Consider the following 25,647-nt stretch of genomic DNA (forward strand, 5'->3'; position numbering starts at 1 on the left):
AAGGACCTTATGTTTTGAAAGTGCCTCCTGAAGGTCAGTGAATGAGAAATGCAGTTCTATTTCTGAAGGTTTAGTGAAAGGCATCCAGAAAATGCAATTACTGCAGAGTGGAGAAAAGAATGAGCAAGGAGGTATATTTTAAGTGAAAGACCCCATCATCGGACTGGTAACATGGTTCCGGGAGAAAATAGTTGTAATTCTATCCTATCTCAGGGCTTGGGTATTCAAGCTGTTAATTAAAGGAAATACTCTTATCAGAACCAAGCACTGGATAAGGGGAACACCTGTGTGGGATTTATTGGATTGAGCTTTTAATCAGTATTAATTATTTTATGGTAATAAGGGAATGTGAGCAGATTTCACACCTGGTCTCTGAACAGTGTTATTAAATTAATACAAAAGTATAACAAATCTATTTTTAGATCCTTAGTACACTATACCAAAAAAAACCCCACATTAGCTTCTGCAAGGTTGGACCCTGGATTAGCTTGCATTCTGGAGATAAGAAATTGGCCATTGTCAAGGAAGACGATGCCAGGATAGAAACAGAGATGGAAAATTACTCCTAAAAAAAAGAAGGCAGGCTGAACTAGGAATTAATGCATAATGCTAAATCAGAAAAGATGAAGGAGCCTCATTACTACCTTCCAGTTCAGATCCTCAGTATTAATCTTCTTCCTAAATCACACATCTGATAGCTGCACTTTTTTTTCTTTCTGGAGGTGGAGGTTTATGGGGCTATGAGGATGTTGTGTGCGTATGTGTAGTGTGTGTTTGTTTGTTTGTAACACTTACCATACCCTTTGGTGCATCTTCCTTGATTTTTATTCATAATTCCTCAGGACCTCTCAGATTCTGTTTCTTTTCTTTTTCATTTCCATTAGCAGTCCCAGATGCCTTCTTGCCTTCTGGCTCGAATGCTGCCAAGTGTATTAAATTGTCTGATATGATGACAAAAGTGGAACTCTTAAAGAAATACTTTGCAGAAATGTTCAAGGTACTAGAAGGGTCCTGGCAAATAATCCATACATTTTACTTGTGGAATCTGAAATGAAGTACGATGTCGTTACTTTCCTGAATTCGTGCTGGTGCCTTTTATATCTGACAGCTAAGACATAACTAAGCACCTGCAGTGCTTTAGCTCATGCAAAGTTTCAGAGCTGGTGGATTATTAGGGCTCAGTGAAGAACAAGTTAAGACAGACTCACAGAAGTAAGAAAAACTGAATTCACTTCATCTACTAAACAGACAAACTTTTATTATTTCGGGGGGGATGAAGAGATACCTAAATAATTCTAGATTTTATCTTCCCTGGTAATATTTACTAGTGCTGTGAAAATGTCAGACATTGGTTGTATCAAGTGTTTGCAGGCTTCGTTTGTTATCCACTAACCAAAATTACCGTTTTAGAATCAAACCAGTACCAAGCTTCTCTCCAGCATTTCTGTTGGGAACACTATATATTTATTCAAGATTTCAGAAGCAAGTCTCTGGAAACCCCTGATCACTTAAGAAAATAATTCTGCTTTAGACTGTACAGCAGGCACTGAAACCATGATACAAAATTTATTTCATGCTAGAATTGTTTTGCATAACATTGTGCATGCATTTTACTCAGAAGTACTAAATTGCATACAATGCTATTGTCTTGTTTCTTAAACTTTGAGACAAGTTTATACTTGAGTATTCTCCTGATTTTTGTACTATAAGTCTCAGTTTTAAAATAACACTTTTTTTTGTTTCAAAACCATACTGATTACTTAATATGAACAATTTGTTATGAAGGGTCTTCACGTTGGATCTATACATCAATAAAATACAACATAACCAGAGCTGGAAATTAAATCTAGATCATCTGTTACCATCAGGTCCAAAGAAAGGTCCCATGTGTCACAAGCATGCCAACGAAAACAGACAGGAAAAAAAGGAGTTTCCTAAATTTACACAATTCTAGTTGAATTAAAGTTCTTGATTTCCATTTCAGTGTGATGAATTATGAAGGCATGGTCAATATGACCGATGACTGCCTGATTGCACTTTTTAAAACCATTACTCTGTATCTTGTATACAAAAAGAAGCAATCCATAGCAAAGAAATGTACAGTTTTATAATGTTTTACATTTTGGCTACAACAATGTATGTAAAAGTAAAGAGCTTTCAAAGAAAATATATAACTTTCTTTTTTCCCTCCCTTAAAGTTAATCATACAATTGCAGTTTTTGTTTACTTCATGCAATTCATGCTATGAACAAAACAAAAAAGAAAGGAAGAAGAGATCTTCTACAGTTTTGTTACATTTTGGCCGTAGAAAAAGCCTGCATCTCTAGTACAACTCTGAAACCACACAGAATCATCCTTAAAACCTGCATGGAGCGAGTTTACTTTGTCCAAATGAGAAGGTCTTCTATGCCTGCACAGTTCCACACAGATGTTTATTAGCCATCAATGTTCATCTCCATCTCGCCTTGTCAAGTCACTCTGACTGCCTCTGTTGGCATATATTTAGCAATGACAGGACTTTCTTTGCAAAGATCTGCATGTAAAGAATACAATCAATACTTGAGCTTCTTTCCTGCGCTTTTCAAATCAAGCTTGGCATTTTAGTTTTAAAGGAAAGAGGAAAAGGTAGAGTAGCTACATGCAGAGGCAGCCATATTCTTCTTCAACAGGATTTTTTTCCATGCAGTCAGCCAGACTGAGACCTCTCTACAGTGTATCTGAGTATTGCTTTCAACTTAGAATAGGCGCCCATGCAAAGTTTCATCCTACTGTGCTTGTTTGCTCAAACTCCTGCAGGGTTCCTATGGCTCAAATATATCCTGAGAAAATCAAAATCTTCAGTCGTTGGCACATTTCATTATTGACTAAATGCCTAACCCATTCCATAAGAGCCAGTGGATCCACCATTAGCCAAGATAAGCACATACCAGCATGGTGCACCATTAAAGAAATTATCTGGTGCATCCACCCTTCATCCTATGGACCAATACCATGCAGCATATGGCCCACCAGTGCTATTTAATGCCCACCTAGTGTCATCTTTACACTATTTAAGGGTGTTGTCACCAAATGTCAGTAGTAACACCATGCCCATGAAGTGCTACTGTGAGACATGACATCTTCAGACTTAGTCACCTGGATTATATGAAACATAGCATAGGCTAATTGTAAATAAAGCTTTTTAGACCATTCTCTGCTACTGATCCATGCTACAAAATAGATGGGATGGGAGACCAAGAACGTCTCACTGGGCTAGGAGAGCTGTAGGGCGCAGACACTGAGGATAATCCTATCGCTTTTCCGCTTATGCCAGCTATGCTGTTAAGGCTCCGTGACATTTCGTAACCTTCATTTAAAAGAAAAATGCAAAGTACAGCATTGGATCAACAACAGAATGGGCTAAGAATGAGGTCAACATTGTGGCCAGTTAAGTAGCATCCTCATGCATTGACATGCTGAGAGTAGTATCGCTTGCAACGTGGTTCAGAAGGCCATGTAAGTAGGAGGAAGTTAAAAAAATGGGGGGGAAGGGAGGAAGCAGAATGGTTTCTCTGGAATGGGTAGACTGTATAATAATGTAGGCAGTGTCATAGTTCTGTCTTAAAACAACTGGGGGCAAAAAGTCAGGTGGAGGGATTTTTCTGTTTCTTTTCGGTCTAAACTCAATCCCACTTTCCCCCACTGACTCATGTATTTGGACCTCAGTCAAAAATTAAGGTGACTCGTAGCTTTAAAAAAAAAACAGCATTTGTTCAGTTGCTATAGAGATACTACTCATTTGCTCACCACATTTAAAAAAAAATAGTTTGCATGCATTCAATTTCCCCTTCCCCCCCCCCACTCCCATCCTTTTCCAGACATGCACAAAAACAACTTCAGCTAGTATACACACATAGTTGCACAAACTATGGATGAAATTCAGTTGGAACAACAATTAAGATGCTCTCAACGTGTTTCGAACAGGCCAACAATATGCTGACATTTGTTACTCTTTAGCCAACCGGCCACTGTTTCATTCAGTAGAGAGAGCCTGCTTCATGTTTCAGTGCATCATGAGAACTATACATTCCTCATACCAAAAGGTATGCCATTTGGAGCATTCTCCTGATCCACTGAAGCAACCAAAACTGGGTCAGGCTGAATGAAAATGGCCAGTGCTTATCCAATACAGAATCAGGTAAAACACTTTGCTACAAAGGTAAATTTTAGCAGAGATACTTTCATATGAAAGTGCAATGGTCCAACTATATCTTTGTTAATAATAAACCTAGAAATTATAATTACATACACTATCTATAACTGGCATTTACTATAGACTGTTGTCCATCATACAATGGCACATGGGAATTCTAAAACCCATACTCACGGTATGGTTTACATCATAGAATCTTTGCATTTTTTTAAAATACTGAATATATTATATACTCTATACAGTACACCAGTGACGGACACTGATTCAATGATAGATAACTCTTAGTGAAATTAACCACTACCAATTAACTTTTATGCACATATGTACTTCTAATTTTATGCACTTAAAGATATCTGCATTTTTGGTTTGCTTGCTTTTCTTGGATTAAACCATTTGGGCAAGATTTAGTCTATTGTAAAAAAAAATTACAGGAAGTCTTTTTTGTTTGTTCATTATTTTAGGACCTAATGTTGCTGAATATATGGATGATTCTGACCATTATCTAAGTAAAACTAAATTACTTCTGGGAGCAGTCAGGATTGTAAAAATTAATTATGGTAAATATTAGTTTACCAGAGGAAACCAGTTATAGTTAGATTATTTTCCAGTCCTAAAAGAAGTCTATGCTAACAAATGCTCCCATTTAAAGCTCTATCTATGTTCAATTATACAGCTAGGCATGACAAAGAAATTAACTGAAGTGCTGTATAAATGCAGCTGAATAATCACTTTGTGGTTCTTGGTGTTTGCTGGGGCATTTATTTATTTTTGCCCACCAAAGTGTTTGCCATTCACAACACATTACAATCTACGAGTCTTCCAAATGGGCAGCCTTTCCTGCTGTCATAAATATTAATCAATGGTTCTTTGGAGGATGAAATCGTTTAAGGACATTGCAGAATATTGGCTGCAGAAGCTCACTGAGCTAGCTAACATGGAAGACTACACTGCAGTTGCACATGGGAGCTCTAGCAGCTTTCCTCTCCCAAAGAAATAGATTAAAAACTCAAAATGCAGACATCAGGTTGTTATTTTAGTGCATATCTAAACCAAGCCCACTAGTCCATGATAACTAGTAGATGACTTTTTCTCTCTTTTTTTTAAACAAGGACACTAACTATGTGGTTACAGGACCTCAGCTACATACCCTTTCTTATTCCTCCATCAGGCGGGCAGGGATATTCCCCGGTTGATAAGAGGAAGCAGGGTCCATATCTCTCCCGAGTGCCAGAGCGGGTAAAGGGCAGGCCCTCATCAGGCGTTATAGCCTGGTCTATGTGGGGACAGTCTTCATTTGCCAGCGCCGCCTTGGCCACCTCACCATTCAGTTTCGAATCTTCAAACATATAAGCAGAAGGCTATTGAAACACTAAGAACTGTTTATCAGAGTTAAATCTGTAGGTTTGGGATCACAGCTAAGGAGTAGCATGGTGATGCTTAAAAGGTAGCACATTTGTCCTAGACACAGTGGCTTTGTGCACTGCACCAACATAAAATAAAATACGTTAAGTGGAAGGAGAAATGAAATGTTATCTTATTAGATAGAACAGCAACCTGTGGTACTTTCACATATATGGGGCAGTTTCAGAAACTGCTTTGCATTGGTTCCTAGTCCTGTGAGCAGAAGACTGCAGTTAGAAACTAGATCATGTTTAGCATGACATAAGATGGCATATGAATGATCTGTGTCTCATGAAAACTACTAAAACGCATAGAACTTTGGAGAGGCAGTTAATGGTGAGTTGCATTGTAGTAGTTGAGTAAATTCTATTCATGCAGATTTATAACTTTGTACAATATTACGTGGGCAAAAGATCCCCAAAGTTTGAACAGTTTGTTTTGTTTTGCTTATATTTTCAGATACACAGAATGGTAGTACACATTTTAGACGGACGCACAGCATACATCATGTATGGGAATGTGACAGCAGAACATGGATTTTAAAAAACAATCCATTTTCTGATGTTTTATTCTGTGACATATGCAGTTTATGCAATGCCAGCAGAGGATGTTACAGGTGAAAAACAATACAGCAGCCCATGGATTTTGAAAATAAATTAAGTAACATTTACCCTCTGACTGCAAATAATGAAAATGTGTCATTAAATTTGTCCACTTTACTCCACCTGTCCCCATGAAGATAGACTGAGAATGGAATATTTTCTGTATCTGATTTGCTTCACAGTCATAAAACAATTTAAAGTGCTCTTACAAGATTTGTATATTGTTTTCAAAGTGCAAATTAGTATATTGAGAATATACTCAAAATATGGCACAGTTCAATAGGGACATTTCAGCTAAAACAAGGGGGAAACAGTCAAAATATAACCCGTACACAAGAGCAAAGCTATGTGCTTAATTGAGTGGGTACAATTCAGAAATTTGCAGCATTCTAAACCTCGGTTGCACAATGCTTATTATTTAGATACTGCAGGGCGCACACTGCAGGTGATCCTACAGTTCTTAATGAAAGGGACAATGCACCGATAAGCTTTATTTCAACCCCCTTTCCAAAAACACCTGCTGACTTGCTCCAAACCCTGTGCAATATTGACAACTATTTTTCAGTGGAGCTGAGGCCAAGTAAGAAAATAAATCCAAGCCTACACAGAAACCCTAAACGGAGAGAATGCATTAAATAGGATGAGCAAACCTTCCAGAGCAATAGTTTCAGAAGGGCATGATGGATAAATAATATGTAAGGGCTTTTTTGAAAATAGAGCACTCTTCTCATTATCATATGAAATGATCAGCACAGATATAGACACATATGTGTGGTATGCATACTATTGTATGGTATGTACTCTATTTATGTACATACATGCTAATTGCATTTCATGTCTTTATTTTTTTCATCAAGCAGATAAAGTGTTTCCCCACATAATCAACTCCATTTTGCACCCTCCTACTGGTACCTTTTTTTCCTTCTTGCAGAAGTGATCAGTTCATTTCCCCATAGAATATGGTAGTGGTGTTGGGGGAGGGGTTGTTTGTTTTTTGACCAACTAGTTTTATTAATACATCAGACGCAGTAAGAGAAGCAAAAGATAGTTTCTGAAATTAATGATGACTAATTTGAACAGGTTTCTGAAGTTTCGGGGCATAGGTTGATTGCAATTCCTGTGTGTGAATAATATATGTATATTTCATGCTTCTGTTTACTTTGCACAAAAACCACTCAATTACCTTAATAACCATGACATCACATGATACTGAACTGTTCCTGTAAAACTCACACTGATATAAACTCTGAACATTGCTATTCCTCAGGGGATCCACAACGCAGTGGGTTAGTGTACTAACCTTCACGTCTACAGGTTAAGGCCCTGATGCTACAATGAGTCAAGTGCAGGGGGGACAGCTACACCTGCACAGAGCCCCACTGTTTTCAGTGTGGAGCTCATTGCTGCATAGGGTCTTAGATTATATTAATTATTAGAGATGGTCCTGAACCAACCTGTGTATCTGAACATTAGGAAAGTTTGTATCCTTCTCCAGATCAGAACTGTATGGCTCAGACTCATATCTAATAATAAGCAATCATTTAGATAGCACCCTCAAACACTCTACAGCACTCTGCAAGTACAAGCTGAAATGCAAACTAAACCACTGGAGCACTACATCCACCACTAAAATGCAGCTATGTCCCGGGTGAAACAGATCACTGTTTCACAGCACACACCACAGCCATTGTACTTCAGGCCAGCAAGTGAAGCATGCCTCATCCAATTGTAGTTGCAGAGAGAATTTAGGCAGAATTACTCAAGTTGGCATTTGGCTGACATTGGAGTTAACATCCTACTGTTTCCAAAAACCGTACGAGATTGTCAATGAGCACAAATGGTCACAACCTCAGCATTCCATCTCATCTGAAAAACAGCACTCCCATAGCATACAGAAAATGAATGCCTCATAGTATTAGGCCTTGGCCTTGCCTCCAGCTCAGGTCACAAGTGAAAATGAATTTGAGAGCATCATTCCTGTTCGTGGTTGTTCATGTCATGAAACCATCCCTACAGCTCTGCTTAATGGAAGGGGTATTGAAAACTAAGATTAAGATGCATGGCAGAGCTATGCCAGGAAGCATGTACAAAAACTGCCCACAGTATATGTGATACAATTAAGCATAGTTAGTTTCTTGCTTTCATTAGCATTAAATTTACTCAAATGTACAGGAGTTTTCAGAGGTCATAGACCTTCCCACATGAGACTGGACCTATAATGACTTCAGTGACACCCATACAACCCACCTGGTTTCAGGCTGCCTCTGACCCTGTATCCCCAATTGCTACTCTTGGAGCATTTAATGATTTATAAATGCACATTGTTGAATAATAGCCACTTTAGCATTTTCTTTCCATTTCAGGAGTTCCTAAAGATAAGGGACTGTGAGCAATTCATTCTTCTGCAATCTGAGCTATGGATCTCTCTGTGTAATCTGAAACCTGTTCCACCCATAGTACTTGTGTTGATGTCAATGGCAGTGCTACACACAAGACATGTAGGCTATGCCATTGAGATCTGCACTGTGGTAATTAAAATTGCACTGCTAATCACAGATGACAATTTGGCCTATATTTGGGGGAAAGGGATGTCATGGACAGAAATGACTGTGGAGGGAAGTTGATTTCTATTTCTGTGAATGGGGGACTGAATGATCATATTTTTTTTAGATAGTCTGCGTATCAGTAATGGATTTACGTGCAGCAATTTAAATTTCAGCCCAATCCATACATAAGTTAATACTCAAAACTCCCACTGTCTTCACTGGGAGTTCTATACATGCTAAACCATTTCAGGAGTGAGGAGTAAGTGACTGATCCAAAGTCAACTACAGTCTTGCCATTCGCTTTCGTGAGCGTTGGATCAGAGCTTAAGTGTACAGTTAAACTTGGCCCAAATGTCACTTCCCGCATTTACTTGAATTACACACTTTACTTTAGAAGTTTAAAGTGGACTGTGATTTTACTGTAAGGCAACTAAATGAATTAGGGCTTGATCCTGCACCGTTCAAGTCAATGGGAGTGATGCCTGTAGCATCATTTCTGTTTTATATTTTGGGATACATATTTGTTCCAAAAATGTGCATTAGGCTAAACTTGACATAAAATAATATCAGCCTAGGTCAAATTATTTTTTCTGCCCATTTAAGTATTTTTTAAAAAATTTTGAATGTGAAGGATGCAAAATGACTTCACAGTTAACTGAAATTTGCACTGTAGGCTTTATGGGCCAGCTTAAGTCCTGATATTAGTAGGTCACCTCCACTGACGGAACTGGAGATGTGACATGGGCAACATAGGGGGCAATATTTTCAAATCACTCTAATTCTCTCCAAACAGGACCAAGGTTTGTAAAATAGTTCCTAAATATTAGTAAACCTTTGGGCAAAGCGGGGCCAGTTTTTATGGTCCTGGTCTTGTTCCCATTAAAGCCAATTGCAAAACTCCTGTGGATTTCAATGGGAGCAGAATCGGGCTTCATGTTAGTAATAAAACCTGAAGCCAAGGAAATTGTAGTGACCTTTCCAAGGAAAGATGCTTGGTCTCAGGAGGAATGCAATACCAGGGAACCATATTCTGCCTATTGTCTCATGTTAGATTGTAAGCTTTTTGGAGCAGGGACCAAAAAGGTGTTCTGCATTTGTACAGAACCTAGCACATTGGGTCCCCAGTCTACGACTGGGGCTCCTAGAGTATTACCGCAATAAAAACATTGTTTTACATAGAATGCCACCTAGATTTTGTTATTTATAAAAATTTGTAGCATGATATACTCCCAGATTAAAATATCTAACAAAATGCTGTATTACTATGGGAGTAAAAGAGCATCAAAGAAGCTCTTTCCATCAGATAATGGATATGCTAGGACTATTAACTGAATCATGGTATAATTCATAGTGCTTAGTTCTTCTAGGGCTTGATCTGGGATTCTTTCCATTGACTTCAGTGGGCTTTGGATCAGGCCTATAGAGAGGTTTCTTCTGTAGATCTTCAGTTGCTTTACAAAGGAAAGCAGGTGTGATGACCCCCATTTCCCCCATCAGGAAACGAAGGTACAGAGAGGTGTAGTGACCTGCCCAATGTAACACAACATGTGAGTTCCAGGAATAATCCTAGTCCAGTGCCCTATTCCTACGACTAAACTGCCTTCAAATGCTTATTTAATGACAAAAGCTTTTTAAAAATCCTCCATACTCAGCTGTCTAAGATATGGGGAGAAACACCAGCAGATCTCCCAGATAAGTAGTTTGTTTCATCATTACCTTATTGGGATCCTTGTTTTAAATTTCTTCATCTCACCCCTCAACTCCCTTTAGGAAACTGCCATTAAAATGCCAAGGACTTTTCCAGACAAAAATTAGATTTTGAAATAGAAAGATAATGATACAAACTAATAAAAATTACCAGGAAACTGAAAGGCAAGACTGACAGTCCAGCCCAAACACAAATCTCCACTCCTCAGTGTGTGGTGTCTCTACTGTTATGCTTTGAGTGCTGCACATGCAGGAAGAGAATTATAACAGAGACTGTCCATGCCCAGTCTGTGGGCTCTCCTCCTTCCCAATGGCATGATCTATAGACAGAGGTTCAAGGGCTGCCACTTTGACTTCTCTGCCACTGTTGGCTTGTGCTTGAGTTAGAGCTGTGAGAAATATTTGCATTGAGCCTCAGACCTACTTGATCTGAACCCTGGATCGAATTGTTCACAGACCTCAATGTATCAATGCATTCATGAGCCTCACTGTGTGCTTCTGAATGCAGGCAAACATATGCAGAGGTGGTTCCTGCATTTGGGAAGTCCAAACAAATTCTCTTTTCCTCTTGCCAAACTTCTCCATGCCCCCAACAACTACCCAATACGTAATGTCTTCGAGAGGTGTGGGGGTTTTTTGTGGGGATTGGGTGGCTCCCTCCTTTTCCTGACTTCAGAACTGTGAAATGTCCACTTTCCCTAATAGCAGAGGCTGTGGGGTTGGGTGGATTGAAAGGCACTCACTGTGGGTTGTTGCCTTCTCCAACCTTTACAGGATTTAACTGCCAGGCAAAGGGTGCCACCTTCATGACCTGAGGTGCAATGAGAATGGGCCACTTCAACTGAAATGGGGCTGAGATATGCTCCCATAATTCGTAGCATGATAGCCTAGGAAATACTGCATGGTAGATTTATGGGTTGTCTCTCCCAGGGCATGAGCATTGCCAGGGCTCCCTTGCTATTATGCTAAAGTGTCTGAGGCCTCATTAGCCCTAGATTAGAGAGCCAGGTACCAGGAGACATAGGGCTGTTTCTTCAGCTCCCACAAAAGTACTGGAGCATATCCTGCCCCTGTTCAAGGATTGAAGGATACAGTGATCTTCTGTACGCACATCTACTCCTCAAAGACCAAACCCTGCTGAAGGAGAAGCTACTTGGCACCCCACAAAGACCCAGAGGTGCAGCAGAGGGGTCCTCTTGGCCCCAGAAGGGGAAGCAGCAAGACATTCATTGCCCTATATCAAGGTAAGAAAAGAAGTCTGAAGTCTGGATGTGGGGGTGGGTTGGGATGGGGGAAGAAATGACTGATTGTAGGGAAGGGCTAGTGCTGGGAAGATACTAGTTACTTGGAAGATGAAGATCTGCTTGTTGAGGGTATCCAATCTAACTGAAACCTCCAAGCAAACCTTCCAGGCCTTGCAAACCAAGCCTCTGGGGTTCAGTTGGTGAATCCCAACTTGCCCAGAACACTGCAGGGTTTCGATAGCCTTGACTTCAAGAGGGTCACCATGCAGACATGGGTATATTCTATGAATGGTCCCACAAGGGATGAATTCAAACACTTACTAAAGCTCTTTTGGATCTCAGTTCTGGCAAGCATGCCGATCTTCAGTTCCTGACGCTTTGCATTACTCCCAACATACAGTATCTCTTAGGTGAACACTGCCTATAATCCCCATTGTGGAAGCAGCTGCTCAGCATTTAGCCTCTTTGCACTGTTGCATCAGAGAAGGTAAATCTAATTGAAATGCTATGACTAGAGGAGGGACCATTACACTGAACATCTATGGGCCTGACTGTTACTTTATGGCCCCCCTTTATGCCATTCTGGCAGTGTAAAAGGGCCTCAATAGACTCATAGGCGCTAAGGTCAGAAGGGACCATCGTGATAGTCTGATCTGATCTGCTGCACACCACAGGCCACAGAAAGTCACCCACCCACTCTTGTAATAGATCCCAAACCTCTGGCTGAAGTACTGAAGTCCCCAAATCATGGTTTAAAGACATAAAGCTATAGGGAATTCACCATTTACACGCATTTAAACCTGCAAGTGACTCATGCCCCATGCTGCAGAGGAAGATGAAAAACCATTAGGGTCTCTGCCAATCTGAGCTTGGGAAAAATTCCTTCCTGACCCCAAAATGTAGCAATCTGTTTCAGTGGTTCTCAACCTGCGGCCCACAGAGCTGTGGCCCATGTGACATCCTCAGGTCCATACAGGTAGTATTGGATGTGACCCACAATGGTAAATAGGTTGAGAACCACTGACCATGTTAGACTCTGAGCATGTGCACAAGACCCACCAGCCAGACACCTGGGAAAGAATCTTCTGTAGTAACTCCGAGCCCTCCCCATTTAATGTCCCATCACCGGCCATTGGAGGTATATGTTGCTAACAGTCACAGATTGGCTACATGCCATTATAGGCAGTCTTATCATACCCTTTCCTCCCTGAACATCTCAAGCTCAGTCTGAAAGACAGCTAGGTTTTTTGCTCCCACTGCTTCCCTTAGAAGGCTATTCCAGAACTTCACTCCTCTGATTGTTAGAAACCTTTGTCTAATTTCAAACCTAAACTTGTGGATGGCCAGTTTATATCCATTTGTTCCTGTGTCCATATTGGTGCTTAACTTAAAGAACTCCCCTCTCTCCCCGGTATTTATGCCTCATGTATTTATAGAGAGGATGGATCTCTGCCCAGCAGCGAACACCCCTGGTGTAGGAGAACTCCCTGGCTGTAATGACTCTGACACACCCCCAGCAGCCACCAGCATTGGGGGCATGGCCAGGAAGAAGAGGGTGTGGTTGGAGAATTGCCGTGCTCTAGCTATTCTCAGCCACGCGGTCATTTAGGCAGTTGATTACAAATTCAAGCAGCCCTGAGGCTGCTGTAGCTTATGGTGGGGACTAGGCAAACCTTTAGGCATCCCCACACTAGGGAAAACGTAAATGATGACTTGAAGCCAACTTTACCCCCCATCCTCCTCTCATTGCGTGTGCTGAACTATTAAGAAACTGCCCTTTTTTGTGTAAAAGTGATCAATCCAAGTTCCAAAGGAGATTGTAGAGACCAGTAAAAATGTAGGACCAAATCCTGGGAGCTGCTGAGCACCTGAAAAACCCACTATTTTTAATATCTGATTGGTGGAATTGTCTCTTTTGCCATGCCCCTCCCTCCTGCCGATGAACTCTTCTATGTCTCCCCACAGTTTACGAGAGGGTCACAGCATGCCATAAAACAAGACGTTATGGGAATAAATTATGAATTGATAAAAATACCACCTTGCTGCTTTAGTGTCTGGGCAATTGTGAGTTTGAAATAAAATATATCTCACTTGCAACGTAGAGTGAGATTAGAAGCAATAAACGTAATACTGTTTCTCTAGAAAACAAACACAAAAATACCTCTCAGCCTCTTTTTATCATTCCCTCCCAGACCCCACAAATAACATGCAGGCGACAACCAAAAGCCTCAGCCAGGACCTGATTCAACAAAATATCCATTTGGCTTCCACTCTAGACCATGCTAAGCTACAAAAATAAAATAATGTTTTATGGGCTCCAGACCCTTGGGTAGGATTCAGAAATGTGGATCACAGGCACAGAGGTTTGTTTTTGTCATTGCTAAATCAGGCCCTTAGAGTGCAAGGGATTTAACTACATTAGATTATAAAAAGAATGATGGGGAAGATATAATAAGCCACAAGCAATTGACAATGAAATGATGGCATGAAGGTTATGGATGGAAGTACAGCACAGAGAGTGTGGGTTTGAGTCTTTGAAAATGAACTATGATGTGCTAAGATGGGAATCACTGATTTTTAAAACAGCAGGTCTCTAAGGCAATAGGTTTGGGAAATTTTCTGCTGGAGAGCAATGAAAATTGTTTTCTATGCAGACTATCTGAAAGAAATAGCACATTAGCTAGATAGTGCTTTCTTGCATCATCATGTACTTACTCTTTGTATTAATACCTTGTATCACAACCTCAATGGAGTTACCTATAGTCTGTGACATTCCTTGTCGTTTTGCATTTAAAGAACAGTATTGTAATCTCCTCTGCTGCCCAATATGGAGCTCAGGTTGATGGGGATTGGAGAAAAGCTTCACAGAATAAAATGTGACAGTCTGTAACATACACAAGTTGCAAGCAACATACAGTAATAACAAGTAAATGTTAACAAACAGAACAAGAGAGAGAGAGGAAAGAGAAAGAGAAAATGTGAAGAACATGTAAAAGAATTCATTTGTTCCTACACAGCAATTCAATTTAATTTTAGCTACCCTAAGATGTTCACGCTTGTATAGAGTCAGATGTAGTTATCTTTAACAAACACCTGAATATTATTTTACTGTATATTTTAAAACTGATTCTTAAGTATTCTTGAGTAGATGTCACACCAACAGACTTTACGTTGGTAGAGCTGAAAGCAGAATTTGTCTCCTCTACAGCAGAAATTTAGTATACTAGACAAATTCCCAGATGCTCCTCAAACCCGACCTACCTCTGAATATTTACTCACCACCATGTTGAAATGAGTCCCTCCAGGTAAGGTTGTCCCCCAATAAAGGTACTTCAGTGAATAAGGTTACTGCCTTAGACAACCCTGATTGGCCAACATTGTGACATCACTGTCAGAGAATATCACCTTCAAGAGGCGTTACTTCCTGAAGTGAGGTGACAGCATGTTGGCTTCCTGTCTGTTGATAGTTTGGAGACAAGGAGTAGGTATAGGAGCATGAATAGGTCAAGTGCTTCTTGCTTTGAAGATACCATTGGAAAGGTGTATAATGCAATGGTGAGAGGTGTTGCTCCTGGAAGTGCTGCCTTCCAAAGAGGTACATCGCAGTCCCTGCTAGAGATAGTCCGCCAATTCTGTACACTGATCCTGTACTTTTGTGAGTCAAATTAAAATCCTAGTAATTCCATAGACTGCAGTGGATCCTAGGGTAGGTCATGTATTTGGGAATGGTGCAACATATAAGCTGAGTCTGGTGAGCCAGGTATTGGTTCCTCACTAGGTAAAGTTCATCTCCCTTAAGAACTTAGAGCTCCAAATTGTGGATCTAGTTTAGATTTGAAAAATAAAGAATACAGTATGATGATCTGTAGGGTATGGAGCATGGATGAATGCAAAGAACAATGAAAGCAGAAATGGGTAAACTACTGGTTACTTCTGGTCTGTGCTTATTTTGTAAAATCAAATCTTCTTAGAAGTAACAAACAGAGAAAGCTTGGATGGAGTCTAAATCAGGTATAAAGTAAGAGGGTTGTGGTGTAGTGGGCTGAGCATCGCATTAGGTGCCTGAGTTCTAGTCCCATCTCTGTTACCAATTCTTTCCGTGGCAGTGGGCAAACCATTTAACTCCTCTGCTCCAGCCAAACAGTGCTCAGATGTAAAAGCTGCTCTATTTTACATCTGGCTTCCCATGACCCAGAATGGCAATTCCAGCCACTGGGGATCAGTCAGATGGAGGGATGCTCAACCCTTTCCCTCCCAGTAACACCACCTGCACTAGTGAATGATGTAGGAGCTGCTAGGGCAGGCCTGTGCCATTGGAGTATCCCACTACCAGGAGGAAATACTTAAGGAGCTGGATCTGCCAGGTTTAAGGCTGCTTTGTGCTGGAGGACTGGCAGAAAGTGGGCTTAATGACTTGAGAATTAGATGTCTGTTTCCTAGTTTTCCCATCTGTTGAAGGGATATAATACTTATTTGCCAACCTCAGTGGAGTGTTTTCTCCCCCAGTAGGTGTAGCTCCAAAAGGAGCTATAGCAAGTTACACTAGCTGAAGACCTGACCCAGTTTATTTCCAGAGAGCAAAGGCTGAAGCCACCTAAGGGATAATGGGGGAGCTATTTTTTTGGTTTCACGTGTAGTACATGTGAATGATGTAGTGATTGTAGTACATGTGAAAAGTGCCCAGCTGACTACTCTGAAAACAGAAGTCCTCTCTTTAACCACAGAAAAGGTACAGCACAAGCAAGGTAGAAGAGACTTCCCCATATTTCTTTCCTATTTGATTTACAAGCTCCACTTTAGGGGTGAGAGGGTGGTTCCACATCCATTCCTATTCAATACTTGACCACTCAGCTAGGTTTGCCAGGAAGGGTCCCAGTGGCTTGGGGCTTTGGCCACAGATTCTCCATTACAGCCTGGACTGAGACAACCATCTTGTTTCACGTAAGCCTCCTAACAGCCATTGGATGGTAAAAACTTCCAGCCACTGTCTCCCTGACCTGAACCATGGCTTAGGAGACCAATATTCCATTCACAATTCCCTAAGGTTCTTTCAAATTTTAATGGATTGATGACATTTATATTCATTAAAATTCTGAATTAGAACAATACTGTAGTTCTATTGCTACTACAGGAAGCCAGACCACAGGTGGATAATTGCCCAATGAAATATTTAGGAGGTGCTATTGGAATCCACTGTTCAAGGGATATTACAGAACCTACAGGAGACATGAGACCAGGTGCCAGACATGAGGACTTAGTCTTTTTATCTCAAGCTGTAGGAGCTTATGCTGTAGCTAGAGGTCCGCAGTTAAATCTTGGGTGACACCAAGATAATCATTATTGCACTATTTTTCTATAAATATTCAAATTTTGATATTTGGGATTAGGAATTATTAAATGGCGTTTGAATTTTAAAGACTGGGAAGACCATTTACAATTCAAAAATGAAGTGTGTGTGGAGGGGGAGCTTCTCCCGCTAATCTCTTTGTGACTCAGGCCTAGTGTAATAGTCTCTCTAAGGCAGTGGTTTTCAACCTTTTTTCATGGACAGACCCCTAACATTTTTTGAATGGAGCTGCGGACCGCTTTGGAAATCTTAGACATAGTCTGTGGATCCCCAGGGGTCTGCAGACTATGGGTTGAAAATCACTGATCTAGGATATATAAGCACCACTGCCTTCTACTGGGAACTGAATGAGAACTGCTCAGTTCTTTGTGGTTATGCATTATCTAGTGGCTAGCCTACAGCAAGATAGAAACAGCAACGCTACTACAATTAATTGAGATTCTTCTTTATCTCGAGTGGTATTTTGAGTGGAATGTTCTATTCCCCTTGTTGCAAACCTGTCGTTTAGTGGCCCATTATGATATGTATGGGTATGTATATGGCCACAAATTCATTATACTTGTATCTTCGGCTTTGGCTACACTGGTGCTTTACAGCGCTGCAACTTTCTCGCTCAGGGGTGTGGAAAAAAAAACCCCGAGTGCTGCAAGATACAGCACTGTAAAGCGTCAGTGTAAACAGTGCCGCAGCGCTGGGAGCGCGGCTCCCAGCGCTGCAAGCTAATCCCCATGAGGAGGTGGAGTACGTGCAGTGCTGGGAGAACTCTCTCCCAGCACTGGCGCTGCGAACACACTCACATTTCAAAGCGCTCCCGCGGCAGCGCTTTGAAGTTTCGAGTGTAGCCATACCCTTCCAAATGTGCAGTAGGTTGCATAAAACCTGCTTTTGATCACAAACTGCAACTAGTGGACAAGACACCTGATTTTCAGAACTACTGAGTACCTGCAACTCTCATTAACTCCAGCTGGAGTTGTGGGACTTCTGCACTCCTGAAAATCAGAGGCAGTATGTTTTTTGAGTGCAGGTTATTTAGTTTATTTGGGTGGAGGAAAAAGAAATTAAGTCTAGATCAACTTTTCTAGACAATGTTTCCACTGATAAAAATGAATCTGAACCCAAAGGGAGCCCCAAATCATATTTAAAAATGGAGACCAGCTCTCTCTTGATATGTTCAAATTAAATAAAAAATTCTCAGGGTCAAGTCTTGTCCCATCCCATGCAGAGAGTGGGAGAGTTTGGGGATGGGTACTGGTCATTCTCTCTCTCAGCAACAGAGCATAACAACTGCAAAGGCTAGTGCGGATGTAAAGGTGATGCACTAGCTATGGAGTGTTGGTTTATTTTGTTCCTCTCCAGCCCTGGATTCCCTTGTGATCCTTTCCCTGGCACTGCTCTCAGTAACAGCCTGGTTTCCCAAGATCTGTACTGAGTGGAGAATTCAGCCTTCATTGTTGACAATTCTGCAAGGAAGTCACCCAGAGTGCACAATACATACACCCAGGGATTCTCTCTATCTAGACCATAGCTCAGATAAAGGCAGTGTGCTGAGCACTCGGGGTGGAGAGAATCCTTATCTCAGGGTTCTGGAGCAGCATCAAAGCACCTGCAATGTCTCCCTTCAAATTATGTGTATGTATAGAAACTCCTAATATAGAGAAAAGGTTTGGGTAGATCCTTTCGCATGTCAGGGAACAAAAATCACCCATCTCCTTTTCTTTAGGTGCTTAACTCTGGTCATTCTCTGTTTCCATCTGAGTGCAGCTGATTTGTGGCATCAAAGTGCAGGCGATGTTACAGACATCAAGAGGAGTTATGGATTCCATTATTGTTCCAGACCCACTATTGTAGATTGGCAAACGGCATCATCCACCTCTTTCTATGGATACTGTAGGACATAACCATAAAGCCAGCACATCTTTTGGGCAGGCACACCGGGGTGAGGACGAGGAGATTCGTGTAGGCACACCGGGGTGAGGACGAGGAGATTCGTGTGAAATTTTCATAACGAAACCCCAAACCAAGTAGTTTGGAGATTTGTTTAGCCTGTTTTGAGGCTTTGTCACCAACCTGAAACTTGGGCCTATTTTGAAGATGTTTGTGATCTTGGGCTGAGTTTCGTGTAGTTGTCGGGCAGGTGTGGCTTTGGGCACAATCCCAGTAAAGCTGAACAATTTAGGTTGAATTCTGTTTTCAGATTTGGGTTCACTTGATTTTCATGCAGCTCTAGTTAGGAGACCTAATGCTTGCAAAGCATTTTTATACAAGTGATTACTATTAAATTATTACTATTTGTTGTTAATTGTCTTTTTTTTTTGGTTAGGGGCGGGATTCTGGGACTCAGGCTAGCTCAACTCAGTCTCCAACTCTGATACAGACTTCCTCTGTGGCCTTGGATAAGTCACTTTAATCTCATGTTCTCCCAAATACCAGTATGTAAAATGAAGATAATATTTCCTTCTACCCACCCTTTGCCTGTCTTGGTCAGTTTGACTGTAAGTCTTTGGGGTAGAGGATTATCTCTTTCTTTCTCTTTGGGTCCCTGATCTTGACAGTGGCCGCTAGGTCATACTGCAATACGAATAGTAAATAGCAACAGAATCATATTTGGTGGGGTGAGGGGGCGCCTGGAAAGGCATATGCTTGTTATAAAGGCATAGACAACTAGGCCTATATGGTATATATCAAGTCTAGGTTTCAAGTAGTTTTACAGTCAAGCTAGTAATGAGTGACATTTACTCCTTCATATCATTTTGGGTCCAATTCTCCAATCTGCCAATATCCTTTTGCTACGTAAGTGGCAGAAAGTGAATTTAAAGTGGCCAGAGATTGTCCCCGGAGAATTCCCCCTGCACAGAAGGAATCACTGCCGGCTTCAAGCTGCTACCATGACTTCACACCTCCTGCCCCAGAAGCTGCCTCCTCCTTGCCAAACATAAGGGAGAGGAGAGACAGGGAGATGGTGAGTTGTTGCCGGGAGGGGAGTGTGGCAGAGCAAAGCTCTGCTGTGATCAGTTTGTCACTGGTTTAGAGCCACCTTGCATTAGTGGCATCAGTTAAAGCTCCTCCCCCTGATGATTTAATTTAAGCCATGGCCAGACAGCTGAGAATCAAGGAGCCATGAGCGGTTCCTTGGCAGCACCCTCCCTTATATTCCTGAGCTTAGGTCCAGTGGGGAATCACTGCCTTGATGTGTAAATGATTAACCCAATACGTGTATGTTCTGTCACAGGCATTTCCTAGGAGAGACTCTATTTCATAGCTCATCTCTTATCTACATATGTAGCACTTCCAGTAGAGCAGGGCGAAAATGGGAGGAGAAATAATGGCATGTTCACAATTTCCCCCTAATTTCTCTTAACATTTTGAAATGTTCTGACCCGTTCTAGTTTCCACTTAAGACCCCCCAGTGTGAATGATGGAGTCTCAGACTATGAATGGCCAGAAAGCCATGTCATCACACAAATGAGCTATTCAGAGTAATAGATTAGGGGCTAACTTCTGCTTTGAGGGTCAGCCTGAGTAAAGGTATCAGAATCTAGCTCTCAGAATTCTGTTGACTTCAGTGTGTTGCATGCACAAGACTGAGAACAGCATTTGGTCCACTGCATACTTCTGAATCTGCCAATAAGAGGGCACTGTTCTGTAGAGTGCTACTGTAATAGGTGGGACCATTTCCCCCGTTTCATCATCTTGTGAATTTTTATCACATTGCTATAAAAATAGCGGACATAACTGTACTTGATGTCTCAGTCATAAGCAATTAAACAGGCTACATTTTAAAGAATGTGCTAGAGGTACATGTTATTTGTCTTGTATCTCCTACAAAGTGCTATGAAATTGTACTGGAGTTTAACAGATAAAAATTGAAGGGAAAATATTTGAATTGGGGTGGATCTCTTGCTAGAGACATTAGGACTAAATAATACATTTTGGGTTCTTAGTTAATCACAGTTAATCGGTTGTCTGTAACCAGGCAGTGTGACTAATCCAAAGCTTTTACAGTATGTAGAACATTCATTACTTGCACATTATGGATTTCCATGGAATGCTGAGACTCTTGCTAATTTTCACACACAGTACAGTTCCTAGGAGTACATGATTACTCTAGAAAGTGAGTATCAAGATGGATTAATGCACTGGTCTTTCTGATTGGGAGACAAGGCTGTGCAGAGCTTGTTTTTAACAGTGTGCCTCTGATCTGATTTATGATTTTCTTTCTTTGTCTCTCACACACATACACCTTTTCCTTTATAGGAAGCTAAAATATAAGGCTAATATTTTTTGCTATCAGTGGTGCATAGTGGTGATCAGAATCAGAACTCCAGTAACATGGTTACGGAGCCCATCTTTATCAGTTGAAGTACAAGTGTGTTATAGGGCTGTTGAAAAATATATATATATAAATAGACTCTTTTAATCAATTATTGCAGAAATGGATAATTTGCTGTCACTATCAGTACTTCATATGTACTGTAGCAACAGCTGACATCAGAGCTGTTCCACATTGAACCAAAACAGTTCCACATTGAACCAAAGTTACACGTATTATCAGGATACCGGTGTGGAGTTGAATTGAACTCGCAGAGTTCTTGGGCCCCAAGTCCTCAAAAGTTCAAGGACCAGGATATGTTGTTGGAGGAACTTACAGCAAGGGACTTCTGGGTAAGAAGTCATTCTCTAGCTCTCCACTAAACCACTACAAGTCTGGTGTCTCCCTGCCCACATAACAGCTGGGTAGCTGGAGTGACATTCAGGTGTGACCCACCATTTTGTGAGTGCCCTCTTTTCCTCCTGATTTATAGAGTCACAAAGCATCTACTCATGAGGAAGTTACTTCCTTGCCTGGAGATGACTTTGTGATAAGCATTTGCAACCTGAGGGGAATGGACAGATACAACCGTACGTGTGCATGAAGGGTAAAATAGTAAAGAGACAGTCTATCGCATGAATTGTGGTCGACCTGATGCAATGGGAGAGTTTTAAAACAGAAAAGAAAAAATGAAAGCTCTTTACCATCTAAATGGATTTTACATAGTTGCACAAAAGGAAAAAAAAACAAACCAAAGTCAACTTTCACTACCTCCCACCTTTGAGAAATTAGCACTGGCATCGTAGAATTCACACACAAAGGAAGGTCTTACTTCCTTTGTGCTTCTTTCAATGACATCAACATGCAATGGCTATGAGATGAAGAGACAATATCTCACCCATGAGGAGTGACAAATCAGAATTTTCTTCAAAGTAAAAAATGATAAGAACACAAGACCATCATAGGTGAAAGCTAGTTCTTTCAAAAAGCCTCTTTGTGACTAAAGCTCAGTCAGAGTCACTATATTGGTGACCTGTTTTATCTAACACAATACGCGCTGAGGGAAGTATTTTGTAACAGGCTGAAGAATGCACACTGTACAAAATGGTTATGGTGTTATTTTAAGTGTGATTTACTTTGAGTTTATTGTCTCCACACAGTAAATAAAGAGATGATATTCCATGAGTAGAGTAGATTATGGGGTTGAATCATCAGATTAGAGCCCTGTAACTTTATGTGATATGTGAGGATTCTCATAAAACTGAGATAGTCCCATAATTAACCACTAGCCATGGGATATTATAATATATTCCATGGTGACTAGTATTTCTCCCCAAATGGAATTAGTATGAAATTATAATGTTACTCTCATTGGGGTTTTCTCCTATTGCTGCCATGAATCCATATAATTAAAAAATAAGACTACCTTGTTGTGAGATTATCACTCATTACTGTTTAGTACAAATCTGCCAAAAATGACCAATATTATCCTTTTCCCAGTCAACCTTTACTACTAAAAGGTTGAAAGAGCTGTAGATCATCAACCCATGCTTTCATGAGGAGCAAATATGTTTTAACTACTGTAGTTCAAAACTCTTCATAACTCTAAATGCTAAGCTCTAGTGTAATATAGAATGGGTTGGTTTGCATGCTATGGAGTTAACATCCTTACATCTATAATTGTCTCCTAGTGAGTCATTTTGTGTTAGTGTCATGAATTTAAGCTTTGCAGTTAATCATCTGAAAGAGATGGGATTGCCTTGTGAATATGCATGTTAGTGTAGTCATCCCTCCAATTTAGTAGGCACCTAGTTTCTTTAATCAGATGCACAATACCTGCCATTTAAAAACAGCTGAAAGGTCACAGCTGGGAACAAATTAAAAAACATCTGGCTTCTTCAAATTCTGACCTCGTTGTGTCAGAAATCTCTGTAAGAGCTGCGTAGTCAGCTCCTGCTCTGCTAGGAAGCATTCCGCTCTCAGGTGCCTCCGTGATGCACTATAGTGTCCAGCAACATGGCTGTAGAATGCTAAAATTTTCTTCCACTAGATGTTATGCTCTTCAGAAATATCTTGAACCATGTATTCCCTTGACCAGGACCAAAGTTAAGGCTCCTGGCGTATGATCTCATCCTTAATTTTGCTGAGCAGCCTCCCTTGCGCCATTTGTCCCCGCAACCTAAACTTCACACATGATATTCAATGTGTGGTGGTGGGACTATAATGGATAAATGTGCTACCCATTGCTCTAAGAAAGCAGTCTGACTGAATCTTAAATCTCTACAAGGTATGGAGGTTAAAGGTCAGATGGACATTCCTCTAAGAGGTTTCCTACCTGCTCTGTTAATTTCTAAAATTTCTTCTTGGGCCAGTGGGCATGTGTCGCTCTGAGTACTGTGGTGTGGAGAGTTTACGACAGATTTACAATAATTGGGGGATCCCAGCTGGGGTGGCCTCGGGATATGCTTCTTTTTTTTCTTTGGTAGCTTCTGCTTAGCCATAGCTAAGGAGTAATACATTCCGAAATTGTTCACAATGACGGGGACAGGCATGGCAATGGTCAGCACGCCTGCAAGAGCACAGAGAGCCCCCACCAGCATGCCTGACCAAGTCTGAGGATACATGTCTCCATAGCCCAGGGTAGTCATGGTGACAACAGCCCACCAAAAGCCGATGGGGATATTTTTAAAGTGTGTATGTTCACTGGCACTAGGATCATTGGGTTTAGCACCTATTCTCTCAGCATAGTAGATCATCGTGGCAAAGATTAAGACGCCCAATGCCAAGAATATGATGAGCAGCAAGAATTCATTTGTGCTGGCACGGAGAGTATGTCCCAGGACCCGCAGCCCCACAAAGTGGCGGGTCAGCTTGAAAATTCGCAGAATTCGCACAAACCGGACTACTCGTAGGAAGCCCAGGACATCCTTAGCAGCTTTGGAAGACAGGCCACTGAGTCCAACCTCCAAATAGAAAGGCAGAATGGCCACAAAGTCAATGATGTTCAAAGAGTTTTTGATAAATTCCACCTTGTTTGGGCAGAAAGTGATTCTCATCAGGAACTCAAATGTAAACCAGACCACACAGACGCCTTCAATGTAGGTCAGAAAGGCCTCGGTCTCCGCTTCCCTGTAGTGTCGCACGTGGGTGTCATTGCCAATGAATTCAGTCTCTGTTTTGTTCACGATGGGATTAAATCTCTCGTGGGTCTCGAGGCAGAAGGTGGTGATGGAGACCAGAATGAAGAAGAGGGAGGCGAATGCCACGTACTGTTGAAGGAAAGTCACAAGAGAAATGTTAAACGGTAGATAAAGTACAAGGGATTTGTTTCTGAAACACACACAGAAAACTGTTGGATTATTACAACTGGAGATGTTAACAGCTGTAATGCCTTCTGCCTGTGGATTTAAGGCATCACGCTTCAGCTGCAAAGACAATCACGGATTCAGGCTCTGATTCCTTAAAGCACTTAAGCATATGTTTACATTAAGCATGTGCTTAAGTCTCATGGACTTCAATGGAACTTAAAGTTAAGCACATGCTTAAATGCTGCTCCAAATAGGGACGCCTTCCTGAATTGTGTCTCAGTGCCTGCTGAAGTTACTGATGGAAAAGACCCACTAGCTCTCAGAATCCACTTGCTCTAAAGTGCAAGATGTACAGTGGCTGCCATAAAAAAAAGTCAACATTTATTAACAGTTACCTCTGTCTTTTGTGTGAGGTGTAACAGTTATTTCTGATTCTAAGTTTAAGGAGCAATTGTAGCATTCCAGATCTCACTGTGTGGTAGCTGCTGCTAAATGTTGACATTAATGGTGGCTTCTGCAGGTCCCCAGTGCAGGGCTGTATCTGATTTTACAGAATGATGGGCAGCAAAGTTCCATTGGTTTGTGCTAAAAAGTCATGGCCTCACCAGAGCCAGCAAAACATGCAGAGGACTGGCCACACGATACGCTAACACCTACTATTGTAAGATTCTTCATCATTAAACCCCTCGGCCATCTTTTCCAAACCTTTCCCAGAAAGAGAGAGAAATATAGGGCCAGATCCTCAGCTGGTATGAATTGGCGCAGTTTCATTGGCTTCAGGGGAGTGGCGTCCAGTTACATTGGCTAAGGATCTGTTCCATTACCTTGTTTCCCATCAGAATGTGAGCATGCATTCGAAAACCATATTTTTTCCAAGCTGCTACATTATTTCTTGTTTAATCATGTTACAGTGAAGGTGGGAACATTCTCCCAAGGCCACAGGAGAGTCTAACTATTTGTTTGATCCACTTTTGGTCTCACTTACCTCAGA

The 25,647-nt window shown here is 41.1% G+C and overlaps 1 protein-coding gene across 2 annotated transcripts in view; it reads right to left on the bottom strand.

Moving 5' to 3' along the window:
* Positions 1–539: 539 nt before the first annotated feature.
* Positions 540–25,647, bottom strand: part of KCNC1 (potassium voltage-gated channel subfamily C member 1) — a 165,851-nt gene continuing 140,743 nt past the window's right edge. The window contains exons 2-4 of one of the 2 annotated variants that reach the window (XM_050955812.1): positions 23,684–24,617; positions 5,340–5,528; positions 540–2,533 (exon numbers count right to left, since the gene is read on the bottom strand). In XM_050955812.1, coding sequence (XP_050811769.1) covers positions 2,469–2,533; positions 5,340–5,528; positions 23,684–24,617 — 1,188 coding nt within the window. In that variant the 3' untranslated portion in view covers positions 540–2,468. The remainder of the gene's footprint in view (positions 2,534–5,339; positions 5,529–23,683; positions 24,618–25,647) is intronic. The other variant, XM_050955813.1, reaches the window with a different exon arrangement.

The sequence above is a fragment of the Gopherus flavomarginatus genome, chromosome 5 (assembly GCF_025201925.1).
Source record: "Gopherus flavomarginatus isolate rGopFla2 chromosome 5, rGopFla2.mat.asm, whole genome shotgun sequence".
In the NCBI taxonomy this organism is placed as follows: Eukaryota; Metazoa; Chordata; order Testudines; family Testudinidae; genus Gopherus; species Gopherus flavomarginatus.